At 46.1% G+C, this 14532-nt stretch overlaps 1 protein-coding gene across 2 annotated transcripts in view; it reads left to right on the top strand.

Annotated features, from left to right (window-relative positions):
• The window catches only part of NTRK3 (neurotrophic receptor tyrosine kinase 3), a 296832-nt gene extending 291534 nt beyond the window's left edge, over positions 1–5298 (top strand). For both annotated transcript variants that reach the window (XM_055088208.1, XM_055088207.1), the window contains 2 exons: positions 1777–1935; positions 4925–5298. In XM_055088208.1, coding sequence (XP_054944183.1) covers positions 1777–1935; positions 4925–5110 — 345 coding nt within the window. In that variant the 3' untranslated portion in view covers positions 5111–5298. The remainder of the gene's footprint in view (positions 1–1776; positions 1936–4924) is intronic.
• The last annotated feature ends 9234 nt before the right edge of the window (positions 5299–14532 follow it).

The following is a 14532-nucleotide window of genomic DNA, read 5'->3' as shown; positions in this document are numbered from 1 at the left end:
TTAGAGACTTTTGGTTCTATTTTCCTGAAACTGGTTTGGAAGCTATATGTACTATTTCTATTCTTTTAGAATCTACTTTAAAATTTTAGCAAGCACATTTAAATTTAAACTGTTATAATCAACAACTGATGACTTTCTGTAAGCTCCCTTGCCCTTCCTTCTAAAAGACAGAGCTCTTATCAGGCTTTTGATTATTTCTCTGCCTACTCGTCTGTGCACTTATTGTTGAAATTATCTGGAATTTTCATTGCAGAATATTGTTAATAATAGCAGTGATAGTACTATTTGTATTATTACTATTATTATTTACTTTATGCCTCTATTTTACAGAAATCATTTATTAGTAATTATATTACATTTTACTACCACATTAGTGACCATTATTTAGATTTAAATTGTGTTTTTTTGTGGCTTATTTTCTTTGCACTGTTTGTTATATTCCAAGTCATCATATATTTTAGATTCTTTTTCCGTTTTTCTGGAGTACATCCTCAATTAATTTTTTCTTCTTTGTTTTTCTCAAAGGCTATGAGTGGTAAACTTTCTGAGTCTGCTTGTCTGAAAAAAACATCTTCATTTGTCTTTACATTTGATACAGAGCTATCTTGATTTTAAAATCTCAGGTTGAAAACAACTTCTGCAAATCCATATTATCATTTATCTTCTAAAATACTTCAAGTGGATAAGGCAAACGTGATCTCTCTTTTTTTTTTTAGAGACTAGATTGCCCATTGCCAACAAATCATTCTTTCTTAAGGGTTTATTATTATAATTCCTCCAACTGGCCCATCATAAAAATGAGAACTTTGATTAATACCAATAGTTCATCAGGACATTTATAGAGCGCTTTTTCTATCAGTAGAAAGCAGTTTTCTAACAAGTTTCATGTATTAGCCAGAAGTTCCAATTTCTGGTGCTCTATTTATGAATGATACAGTTAGTTCCTGAGTTCTAAAACATGCTGTGAATTTTCTTCCACTTATGCTAATAATATCTCTAACCTCCTGGGCAGTGAGGATTTCCCTAATTTTTTTTCTCAGGAAAGTGTACCCTGAATGTCAGTCACTTCCTCTTGCCCTTGGCTGTCAGATCTGTAAACCCACAGGTGGCTGATGTCCTCCTCGGGCTATTTTTACAAAACACTTTCCTTACTGGCCTTTGAGATCTTGCTAAGAACGGTTGTGAATTCTCTTCTGGTCCACCTGATTTCTCATTAGCATGTGGTCTTTCATACTTTTGAACTTCCCTATCCCTTTCACTCGAAACACTGACTTCTAAGTAGCAGTGAGAAATTCAAGATTGTCAGATAAAGCTAAAGTCAGAGTAGTACAGATTAGATGCACATGGACCATGCTGTGCTTTAACCTCCTTGGCCAAGGAGTCTAACCTGATATCTGCAAATACTCTGATACTTGGTAGCCTTGCTCAGTGATTCTGTGACTTCCCTCTGGACTCCCTCTCAAGGTTAGATTTGATTGTAGTACCAGATTCTGAAATCTTCTCTCCCACTTCAAATCATCTTGTAATCTTTCTTTATATTCCATGCCAAGGAACGTACCTTCCCTTAGGTGTTATCTCTAATTGCTACTCTAGCTGCCTGCAGTATCGTAGGCTTATCTCCACTGGCCCCCCACGCCCGTCACAAAAGTTGCATCACGTTTGGCTATCTTAGAATAAGATGCATCAAGAGGGCATCTGCCTATGAAGAGTGCAGACTGATGTGACTGATTCTGGCAATCTGGTCACTGTGTGTGCTTCTGTCTCGACCCCTTTTAGGTGGGAGGACACACCATGCTCCCCATTCGTTGGATGCCACCTGAAAGCATCATGTACCGGAAGTTCACTACAGAAAGCGATGTGTGGAGCTTTGGGGTGATTCTCTGGGAGATCTTCACCTATGGAAAGCAGCCATGGTTCCAGCTCTCAAACACAGAGGTACAGAAAGGGGGCAGATGGGAACCTTGATTTGGAAGAAGGCTGATAAGAGACATCTCAGGCCAGCACTTAGAGTGTGTAAAACATTAGGTGGGGTTTGGAGCCAGCAGAGCAAATGTTGGCAGAAGCTGAAGGAGAGACCTTCTTGGTAGAAAAAAAATTATAGCTGTAGGAAATGTGCTGTGATTGTCAAGAGAGCATGAAATTAGACGTCGAAATTGAGATGCAAGTCACGGTTCTGTTTGCTCTGCTACACTTAAAAATCACAAATGTTTCACTAAGACAGAAAGGGAAAACAAAAAACAACTATGAGTTTTTCAATTGTGCCATCTTGTGGAAACACCTACTATGCCCAAGTCATCTGGGTCCCCAAAGGCTTTAGGTAGACCAGGCCCAGAGATGTGCAGGAAGGTGAACTGGGAAGGCAAATTTCATTTTACTGATAGAGCTGTGTGTGGACTTCCAGGAATAAGATGAATCATAACAGTAAATGTAATAATATACACATTATGTATTTTATACTTTTGATTTACAATATTAATAAAAAATGCTAGTCATCAAATTTAATAATAGCTAACATTTAGTGCCAGGCATTTTCCTAAGCACATTAGCCTATATTAACTCAGTACTTTTCACACAAACACTTGTTGAAATTCAGGAGAAAAGGAAGGGGCGCTGCTTGGGGTTCTGGAATGGCCTAGCCAGAGGTGAAAGCATCATCCTGGAGAAGGCTTGGGCCGTGGTCCAAAGCAAGATGCTTCTCAGTGATATTGTGTCATCCCAGGGAACTCAGTCCAGTTTGTCGACAGTAAAGGGCTTGGTCTCCCAACCCAGCAGACCTATAAAAGACTACAGTTTATGGTCTTTTGTTTTCTGGGAAAACATGAACATGAGGACCTTTTAATATTAGAATCCTATCTAAATATTCCAGAAAGTGTCTCTCTTCTTGGAAGCTATGTTCATTTTTGCTTTCCTACACCCTGACCGTTTAATTAAGTAAATGTCAAAGACTGAAAAGAAGGCATTTCATTACATTTGTACTGTCTCATCATTTGCAAACTGAATGGGTCCTGACCACATTTCCCAAAATAGGACAAAATATTTTGACAACCTTTAAAAAAAATGTAAGTGTGTATATCAGAACTCATTTGTTATGATGCTTTAAAAAATTATTGTTTTCCTGGGTAGGGGGCAGTGGTAAACATATACACACATACACATGCATGCGTGCATATATACACATGCTTGTGTACACATACTGGCACATTTGCATGCACTCAGGCACACAAGGCACCCTGATCACAGCCCCTATGTAGTTTGGTTGCCCTAGTAAGGAGAGGAATCTGGGCTGAGGATTCTATTGGTCTCAGCAGATGATCTGTCTTGGATAGCTAAACTGGCTTAGAGTAGCTAACAGGGTTATTGTGGTCATCTCTGACACTGCTTGGTAAGGCAATGGCCTTGAAGATGGGCTTCTTACCCGCAGCCACCTCTTCCACTCTACCAACCGCAGCAGTGAAGTCCTGACAGTCACTGATAATGAGTTTCTCCATTGAAATTGACAAACTGGAGAGCCCCACATTGGAGGAGACACCACCCTTCAGTGCCTTTGATCTTAGCACTAGGCAGCGGCCACTGCAGTTTGAACTGGACCCCTTTTCATGGAGGTGAAGGTAATGGAAGGTGGAGACAGGGTTCAAATAAAAACAGGGAACAGGAGCAGCTGGAGACCTTTCAGGCTGGCAAAGAACAGAGCCTAGTGGGCCTTTGCAGAGTCTGGGGTGACCAGGACCAGGAAAGTGCTAACACAGTGATTGTTTGACAAGCCATCTCAGAGTCAGAGTGACATGAGCCCACACTCCAGACAAGGCGCTGTTGGGGGCAGCCTAGGGAGATAAAAACTATATACAGATTAATGGCGGCAAGGAGAGGAAATAACATGTTTCACATACTCTACTAGAGAAAATTCTGTGTGATTTTATCATCACGGTCTGTCTTCAAATAAGGAAACTGTGGTTCGGGGTACATAAGTTGCCCAAGGTTACAGTGGGAGAGTTAGGCAGAAGTTAAAATAACCTGAGAACTGTAAGATAGACTCTTGAAAATTCACAGTGTCAGCAAAGAAATCTTTTTGAGGAATTGGAATTGAACTGCAAATTACAGGCGTGGTCCTGAGGGGCCAGCTGGGGATGGTCCAGCCGTACGCTATTCGCTTTCTTCCTACTCCTCCCTATGGCCTGCCGTTTGGTACAGTGGCTCATACAATCCCTTTCCCTGGCCTCCTTTGGTCCTTACAGCAGTCTTAGGAGGTGGTCAGGGGAGATATTTGATCCCCATCTTACAGGGGAGGATGCTGAGATCCTCTGAGGTTAATTGACTTTCTGTGGACACCCAGCTGGGCAGTGGTGGATCAGGTGGTTAGTCCTAGTGTTAAGGACTTTTCAAGAAACAGAATACATGGTTTAGTGCAAAGAGCAAGGGAGGATGCGCCTCACTGAGGAAGGGACCTGTGTAATGGCTTAGAGATAAGCATCACCTGTGCACCGAGGCTGTGCCTGGGAGGGGAGCTTCACAGGAAGTGGAGGCCATGGAGGGGCAGAGCTCCTTCAAGGGGGTTTCAAAATCATGCAGGCTCCTAAGAGGGGGTGGGGCAGGTCACATGCCAATCCCCACTGCCAAGTGGGGAATGAATGCAGATCAGTCATCTAGATAAGATTCAGGACTAGAGAGGAAGAGAGAAGTGAAAGGAGGAGTGTCTGTGGGAGTTGGACGCCTGGCCTAAGAGGCGGAGAATAGAGGGCAGCAGTGGGCTGGACCAGCCAGTGCTGGATCGTGGCCCCTGTAACCCGTGCACGGGACAGACGAGCAACTCTGGCCCCCATCCCTGCCCTGAAGCTCGTCAGTGAAGTCATTGCCTTCTGCTGCGCCTGAGCCACAGGGCCAAGGCTGAGCTTTGGTGACAAGTTCCCTGTCCTCCTCCCTTTTTCAGGTCATTGAGTGCATCACCCAAGGTCGTGTTTTGGAGAGGCCCCGCGTCTGCCCCAAAGAGGTGTATGATGTCATGCTGGGGTGCTGGCAGAGAGAACCGCAGCAGCGGCTGAGCATCAAGGAGATCTACAGAATCCTCCATGCCCTGGGGAAAGCCGCCCCCATCTACTTGGACATCCTTGGCTAGCGGTGGCCAGTGGCTGCAAATTCATATTCTGTTGCCTCCTCTCTCCTGGCCTCACACCCCTTCTTTTCCACTGCACAGACTCTTTTCTTCCATCCTTGACTGAAGCAAACATCTTCATATAAACTCAAGTGCCTGCTACACATACAACACTGAAAAAATAGGAAAGAATAAAAACCCTGGAAGGCAGTTTGGCGTATATATATTATATATATATATATATATAATATATATATTTATATATCTAACTATCTATCTATCTATAGCTACAGAGAGATAACCTCTTCTCTAATGCACAGAGAAGCTGCTGATACGCAAACCATAAGACTGTAACAACAACTCAGAAAATCTTAAGTATTATGAATGCAATTGAAACTTCCCTTAGACGTAGGCTGTGGCCCGTGCTTCTTCAGCTCCGACTTCTGGGAACACAAGACCTTGCCGATGCACAGAGACAATCTTCACGTTGGGACTGGAGGAGCTGGGATGGAGTGCCAATCACTGCTGCACGGGTGATCATCTGCACAGGCATGCTAGCTCCAAGCCCTGCCTACGCGCATGGACAGACCTCATTGACAGTCTCAGCAAGGAAAGAACACCGAACCAGGGGCCTCTGGGACGCCTCACACATCCCCTGACCATCTGCTCCATGCCTTCCTCCTTTCCTCCACCTCAAGACGATTTTCTAATTTGTCTTTTCTAGAAAGTATAGTCCTGATGCTTTGGGGAGTCAACAATGGCACCTACAGGTAAACACTGAACAAACAACAACGACAGCAAAACACAAAACCATGGCGACAGTGGACTACATCCATCTTGTTGTAAACCATGCTCAAGTTCCTTCCTAAATTTGAAAGAGATGTGTCATCTCTCCTCTGAACTTCAAGAACTGGACTTTCTGGATTTAAAGAACCACAGAATTAAAAGCTGAAATCTGAACCCTGTCAAGGCACTGCCTCCTGTCTTTCCATCATTGGAAAATCTCCTTGGCCACGCCCCCGACATTCAGGCTATTGGGGAGTTAAGGGGGGTGTCAGACATCCCCCATGTTGCCTGCACATGTGGGCACAGCAGGGTTCCAGTGGCAGGAGACTTCATTCTTTGCAGGTCTTATAAGGTCTGCCCCTGTGGGTCGTCTATTTCTCAACCTGCCTTCTCTAGATTCTAGGTCCCACTTCCTGGGCCTCTATGAAGTCCCAGGTAAACCCCACTGCCGAGAAAGGGGCCCAGGTCCAGCGAGAGGCCGGGGCAGTGCTAGCTTCAGGGAGCCAGGCAGTGGGGTGGGCAGGAGCCGGGGGGCGGGGCAGGGAGAATCTGTTTGGCACCTACATCCGGCCCTTTGTCATTCTCCTCACGTTTCCAGCCCCTGGAAGGATTGATGCATCTGCCTTTGAGTGCTGTGAAAATGCAGGGGCTGAGAAATCACTTCTGTGGACTGGGGACAGGGGGAGGGGCCGAGCCTGCTTGGGGAAGCATCCAACGCCTGGCCACTGCCGCAGGCTTGGCATCTTAATGAGGACGGAGCCCTGACCAGGGAGAGAGAAGGAAGCATCTGGGCTGGGGCCAGCTGCCTCTGCCCCGCCACCAGGGGAATCACTGCCTTCCCAGCTGCCGCTGTCAAAGACTGCGACAGGGGCGGATCTCCGGGGCCCCCCTGACCCATGACAACAAAATGCCTGTGGAAACCGACAGCCTAGCCCCACAGAGCCCTCCCGCTGGGGAGAAGAAGAAGATGTGCTTCTCCCAGGCCACCGGTCCCTCCGCCTCACCCAAGCACAGAGCTACCGAATGGACTGGGCTTTGCCCAACCGGAGCCTCTGGGTCCCCCGACCTGCACCCCTCTTGGCCAGCTTAAGGGACCATCAGCAGCCTGGATGTTCTGGTCAGCTGCAGTGCAGGCCTCTGTGTGGGGTTTGGGACTGAATTCTGTGTTGGTGGTTTTGCTTCTTTTTTTAGACCCACAAATATTTTTATTCCGAGCTGTGCTCGGACTGTAGGCCACGGTGGCGGGGGGGTGGGGTGGGGGGCTGGGGTGCGGTGGGGGGGTGGGGGTGGAGGCTTGCTTCAGGGATGGCTGAGGCTGCTGAGCCGGGCTGGGAGGGGAGGGAGGGGAGTTGGAGTTGGGTGTGGCTTTTCTCTCTGTGCTGCGCTCCCAGCCCCGAGGACTTTGGAGGAGAGCTCTTGGGATGTACCCCCTCAAAGGAATCCTGTGCTATCCTATGGCAATCGCCCCCCTTGTCTTTCCACCGGGAGGGCCTTGGTCTCTTCCGGGGCTGTTAATGCTGGGTTGAACTCTGCAGTCTGGTTTGGCCCTAGCTAACTAAGGGAAAGTTGTTCAAGGAGGGAGCGATCTGGGGCAGCTGCGGGGTGGTGTCTCTTAGTGAGAGATGAGGCTCCAAGGCTCCTGTTGCCGCCACATCCTCCCCCCGCACAGACACTGTGTAGCTTCCATCTTCTTGGCTGTGTGTTCCTAGAACCTCAGAGTCCCTGATAGTCTGGAAGAAAGGGAGGGTGGGGAGGGATTGGCGGGCAATTGGGAATGCAGAATGTAGTAGGGTTTCAGCGCAGGGCGCTGTGTCCTCATGGCCTAATGGAAGTAGGCAATTCCTTTGCGGACAAGGAGACTGGTGTTGTCAGACTGCCCTTGTCCTAGTCCCTTCAGCCTCTGTGTAAGCCTTGGGGTCACACCCTCGTCATGTCCATCGTAAGCAGCTGTCTCCCGTAAGACTCCAAGACGAAGGGTACGGGGTTGGAGGAGCAGAGGGGGAGGGGCTGCTTTCTCACTGCCCTTTGCTGTGCTCTCTGTGTAGAGAGTCTGCATGTTGACTTACTAACCTCAGCAGGTGCAAAAAATAAGAAGTCTTTCTGGAGAGTGAAGGAGACAGAGAATGGGGCTGTGGAAATGGAAAGGGTACTCAGGGCTCTGGGGCGAGCAGAGAAGGTGGATTCTTCTGTAGAGGGAGGACTGAGAAGACTCCCCCGTGTCTCCGTTTCTCCATCTGCAAAATAAGAGGTGTGTTTGCTAATCTCTGGCCCCTTCTACATTCTGGAATTCTTAGACTCTAACAGCACCGACTCTCTGTGTCCCTTTTCTCAGGACCACTCTGGAATGCCAGGGCAGCCCTCTGCAGGCCTTGCGTGGGTGGGGGCAGTTGCCTCAGAGGGCTCGTCGGCCTGGGCACAGGTGGGTTCCAATAAGACTGTCCTCTCCTCCTTTGCAGTCACAACGATGCAGGGGCTGAAGTGCCCGAGGTTACTTTACGCCTACAAGGAGCATCTGGTCTCCTTCACCCTCCTAGACTTCCTACACAGGCAAAAGGCCCTGGTGAAGTGTTATTTACTAACTTATTTATTTTTAAGGAGCCTGAGGTAGTTAAATGGGTGTTGAAATGACATCCCATTAGCCAATATGATCACTCCAGTCTACTTCAATCTCATCGCCCCCTACCAAACTCCACGGTTTAGAAGTCCATGTCTGAGCAACCGGGAAGGGGTGTAGCATCATGCAAGCTCCTTTGTAGCTGTGGTGGATGCTCCAGGTTCCCCAGGGTGGTCTACCTGCCATGCCATCCTCACCTGGTCCCCTCCTGGACGGGGTGTGAGTGACCTGCTGTTGGATGCCCACCTTGGAGTAGGGTGCCATGGCCAAAGGTCCTTCCAGTTCTTTACTTTGGATGTGAACCAGATGCTGCCCTCTAATTATATCCCTGACCTCTGGGTGGATCTTAGGGTCACTAAGCCTCATTTAGTTAACAGACAAAATCTTGATGCTTCCTCCACTCAGAAGATTGTGCACAAATCATCCCTGGAGAGAGGCTTCCCGCTGGAGGCAAATGATCCTTGGTCCCTCGGGGTTCAGGTTGAACATGACTCTTTTTCTCTGGTGATGCTTACTTCGCAGACTACACCAGTGCATGTATTTTTGGTGCTAAATACTACAGAAATCAACACCAATGGGAGAGCAGACTGCAGATTTCTGGGGTTGCATGAGACTTCAAATCAGAAGCAAAAGGGGTCAGTCATGCCTGGAGAGTGCGGGATACATGGGAAGTTAGGTAGCAACATGGAGTGGTGGAAAGACCATCGAAATTCCTGGCTTTGCTCTAGTTACTCAGGTGGCATTGGCCAAGTCAGCTAACTTCTCACATTATCAGATTTCTCATCTGAGACATTTAGAAGGTGGAAATAGATATCTTTAAGGTCCCTTTCAGTTAAAAAATATTATGTTCTGGTCTCACTTTTTTTTTTTTTAAACTTGCTTGTTAGAAATAAGAGAGAAAATAAAAGATCGGTAAGGATGGGGAGGAGGGACAGTTATCAATGGTAAGAAATTGATTATAGAAGGCAAATAAGAAAGGCTCAGTGACTGTTAGATTTAAGGGCTGTTGGTGGAGGGAAGCCACGCAGACAAGCCCAGGACCCAATTTTCATGCTCTTCAAGGAGGCTGCCACCCGGCCCCTTGGCTGACTGTCACCAGCCTGTCCTCCTCAACTGGACATCCTACTCCATTCAACACCAACATACCCAAAGTTGACAGAAACTATTCCAAGATGTGGAGACAGGCCTGCCTACTGGTCAGGCAGGCCACTGGCAATCTGCACTCTGGGTCAAAATCCAAGAGATTTTTGCCTTCACCTGCTATTGTGAGGAGCTAGGATGTTGGAAAAGGGCAGCATTTTAAGGTGCAGACTATTCACTAAAGTTCTTCTCCATTCAGAAGTGATGAGCAGCTTCTTTGCCGCACGTTTCCAAACCGAACAGCAGCAGTATTATTTTGATTCGAGGTACGGTTATTCCAATGGACAGTCTTGAGATCTGGGGTCTTCCTTGTGCTTTGCTCAGAGTCTGGAGCAGAGAAATATCTATAGATGTTTGTCCCATGACCCCATGTGTGTTGGCAGTCTAGACAGCTGCCCTCTAATGCCCCTGGGATGTCTATTGTCAACTTTGGGTGAGAGCCAGCCTGCTAGAATACTCCATGCCATTTGCCTGAGAACAAAAAATGCTGCTTTAGCCACTATGTTTTTGGTTCCTGGAGCACCAATATCTTCTTTGATACCATTTCTTTCTTTCTTTTTTTTTTTTTTTTGGCCAACACTTACTAGGTTTCAAAGGAAGATTCCAAGTTTTTGTATCATCATTAATATATCAATATAGGCTTCAGAACATGTTTTGGGATGCTTAACATCACCGGGAATGTCATTGTAAGGAGAGTATAGGCCTATATACATTGTATGCTTATATCTATATATTTAATTGGGATGACTTCATTGAAGGTTCCCTTGGAGTCAGCAAATTGATTCCATCATTCTTCATCTCTTTGACCCTTACATTTCTCAGGGATGAGAAATCCAGAGATGGGCTGGCCTAAGACATTCAGAAAGGTCCTGATGGGAAATCTGGCATGTTGTAAAGTTTCATCATTTGGTGCTCCCTGAATTAAATTATGCTGACGACAACATTCTGAGCATCTGAAAATCACTCTTCCTAGTTGATAGATCACACAAGAACTAACCATTTCTACCACATCACATCCCATTTCGGGGTTGGTATTGAAATCACCAGCACTGCAGGTGAAACCAGCGCCTAGGAGGGACGGGGCAGAGAGAATGTGAGATGATGATCATTGTTTACTCTTTCTGAAAGGCATTGCTGACTGTGGGAGATGTGGTGAATATCTGAGGCCCTGCATTGGATAGTAGGACTTTTGCTGTGAACATAAGCTGTTTCACCCTAAGGATCTGTGTCTTGGCTTCTGACAGAGTCTCTGTTTTCCTAGTGCATTCCTCCTAATCATAGTTCTCTTGACTGTCTAAACACATTCTCTACTTTGCAACAAGAGATCCTCTGGTCCAAGTCTTGATATGCCAACATAGACACTTTTCTATTTCACGAGGATATCCAAGGGGATTGGGGACCTCTCTTAAAGTACTTGGAATTCTTGGGCAAAATAAGAAAATTCAGATTCCCCTTTGTCTTTAACTGACCAAGTTCCAAATTTAAAACAAGGCCTGGTCTGATATTTGCAGTATGGATGGTGTCTTAAGCCAGTGAGCTGGGCTATCTCCCATCCTACAGAGGCAAGACAGTGAGCTCTATTAATTTTTCCTAATCACCATGGTAAACGATGCTTTGTGTGCAGTGCCATGGCCCAAGCTTGTAGCTTGCAAGAGATACTTATGGCCAACAAATCTAGGAGTTTCTAAAAGAAGATGTATCAAGATAGTGTAGTTGAGGAAAGGCCTGTTGGATTCTCCTTCTGAGAAATGCCTTGTCACTCAAGTCTTGCTTTTCAGTTTAACATCTCACGAGAGAAGTTGGTTTCTTCTCAGTTTATACTGTGACAAATTTATGTATCCTTCCTGAACGTCCGAAGGTAGACTGAGAGCCTGGACAACCACCAACCATGGTCTACTCTGACATTCTTATGGATGCAACATCTCTAAAGCCCAGTGAGAAATATGAGTACCTAAGCTAAGTCTGGTAGCTTTTCCTTCATTTAAGAAGAGTACATGAGAGTCATAAAAATAAATTTTGTAATATGTTAACAGGTAAGACATACTCAAATGAATAGCTTCCTGACATCTTTTGTTTTCTCTTGGAGAAGAGTTTATGTTCCATCTCCATTTAACAGCTTCCCGACATTACCTGGTGCCTCTGAGCTCACGTCCGGAGTGAATAAATAAACCTGGTCCAGATGATTTGATGCCTGCTTTCCACAGTAGAGAAGTAAATCTCAGTAAAGAAGCTTGTCTTTCATTTTTGTCCTTTTTTTCTTTTTCTTTTTTTCTTTCGACTCCTATCCTCCTGCTTCCATAGGACTGACAATCCAGTTTCTTAAACTTCATGAAGGTCTTAATACGAGGTGAATCCCGGGACCACAAACAGTTTGGACTTCAAACGGTGAGAAAATTGGCGCTGAATGATTCGGCACACAAAGCAGAAAACTTTCATTTTCTTCAGGCAGGATGGAAGTGACTGTTATATTAAGACTTCTGAAGGAGCCCTGCCCTGGAGTAATTTCAGTGCTGTCAGACAACGTTGACATCTAGATTAACCTCTGTGCAGTTAAGTTTACTGCAGAGTTCATTGAGATGCATGCGGTGGATCTCTGCAAATCCCATCTGGAATCCCATCAGCCACACCCCCTGTCTTCACTCCCCACCCACTCTTCTCTCCATCTGGGCTCTGACCCCAGGAGAAGGAGTTTTGACCTCTCTCTGGCCATGGTGCTGAACCAGGCTTTGTGCTCAGAGTGAGGGTGGTTGTCATCATATTGGTTTTCCCCTAAGGGGACTACAAATCAAGGCACGAAAGCCACGCTGCCGATGACAAACAGCTTTGCCGCGTACCTTTATGCTGCACAAAATGAAATGGTTTATAAAGAATTAGTGTGCCCCGTGTCCGTGAGCCCTGCTCTGGGATCTCCGGTCCTCCAGCATTTCCAGGTTCAGATGTAACAGGTCCTGACTGCAGCCCGGTGGTCAGGTGGGGACAGTGGGTTCTGATGGACAAAGGGCTTGCCCTATGTCTGAGTAGATGTTTCCTATGGTCCTAACAAAAGAGACAGCCCAGCTCCTTTTTCTCCTGGTAGTTACAAAGAATGCAGCTGTCCCCTAGGCTCCAGCTTGCCAGCTCTCTCCTTATGGGGTGGTGGGTTCCAGAATGACCCAGACCCCTTCTAATTCACTCTATGGAACCACACAGAGGCGCAGCGGCTGGCAGAAACCTCAAAGCTGAAATCACAACTTCTCTACAAACTGGGGCTATTCATCACATCAAAAAGTCTTGAGAAAAGTCCTTTAGCTTAGATGCATCCACCACAAATTTCCCTGGGGTTTTACTGATTTCTGTTTCTCCCTGAAATTGTTTTTCCTACTTTGCCTCTTGTCTTTAATATGAGTAACAAGAATCTCCTTGTATTCTCTTAGATATTCCTTCAGGAGAAATGAAAGTTGCCAGTCAAGGACATTGTGTTTCTTGACTGGAAAAATGGATTTCTGGGCGAAGTGATGTCACAACCATAAAGAGGCAAACCTGATAACTTTATTTAAAAGCAGTTATCAGTGTTGTATTTTGTTCTGGGTGCTCAAGCTCACCTAGGACAAACTACATTCATCTTTCTATTTTATTACTTAGATTATACTTGTTCGCGTGCACACACATACACACACAAATGCCTCTACACTCCCCAAAGGTCCCAAAAGGTCCAACAAGCAGTGTGTTCCATTTGTGTTTCTCCCACCAATCTCCATGCGTACGGATGTGCAAACAAGTGTGCACCAAGCCTGTAGTTTCTAGAGCTTATTATGGCTCACCTTTTCTTATCAACACTCAGTCTTTGACTTTCTAACTTTTTGCACTTTTTGATCATTTATGAAATTAGGGCCTTTTCAAGGGCAACTAAATCCTGAGTTTTCAGAGCCTTCATATGTAAAGGCTGGACTTGTTTTCTCAGAAACACAAAAGCAGACTGAACCTTGATGCAGATTTTACTTAATTAATTTTTTGGGGTGGGGGAGAAGCACTGATTTGGGGCCTGTAATACATATTAAGTATAAATATAAATGTAAATTGGTTCAAGCAGATTACTGAACCTATCTTGGGCCTGAAACAATGAGATATCAAACACAAATATTCAAATAGAATGGGAACATGAAGGGGAAGGGTTAGACTTTCCTTGGGAAAGTTCAACGTCCCAGAGGACAAGAACAGAGCACCGGGGCAGGAAGTCAGCTGGCTTCACTGGGTGTCACTTGAGTGACTGTGCCCAAGTCACTTCAGTTCTCTGGGCCAATGTGCAAGTGTCCTCAGTCTACAGTGGGCAGCTGGCAGTGACTTGCAGACCTGGGGCCTCCTCTGATGGCAGTGATGGGGCAGATCAATCTATGTCTCATCTGTTGTTCAGATCAGTTCTGAGTGAAGGCTATCTTCTCCAGGTCTCACCTAGAACAAGTTTGCAAATGTCCCCACCCTGAAGTCGGCCCCACTTTCTTCTTGTGTTCAGTTCATCTCCTGCAGCTCTTCTTTGAAAGCTCTTGAAACTCTGAACTCTTACCGTCCATCCAGCATCCCTTACACCCCACCCCTTGAAGGCCAGGACTCTATCTCTGCAAAGGCAGGGAAAGCCCTACCAGCCCATCTCCCTCTTTCCTAGTTTGAGCATCAGCCATGCTTGTGATTTAGCCGTTTCCAGAGATGAAAAGGGTGTGTTCTCAGCCACCAGTCTCTTTCCAGTTCCTTGGACCAAGTGATCAGCTCCTGATTATCACCCCCTCAGTTGCTTTTGCACACTAGACTCTAGGACAACAAGCCTATGATAATGCCCTGTTCCGTCTTTTTTTTTTTTTTTTTTTTTTTTCTGTACATGGGCCTCTCACTGTTGTGGCCTCTCCCGTTGCGGAGCACAGGCTCCGGGCGGGCG

The sequence above is a fragment of the Physeter macrocephalus genome, chromosome 11 (genome assembly GCF_002837175.3).
Source record: "Physeter macrocephalus isolate SW-GA chromosome 11, ASM283717v5, whole genome shotgun sequence".
Classification (NCBI taxonomy): Eukaryota; Metazoa; Chordata; class Mammalia; order Artiodactyla; family Physeteridae; genus Physeter; species Physeter macrocephalus.
This window is presented reverse-complemented; position numbering and strand designations above follow the sequence as displayed.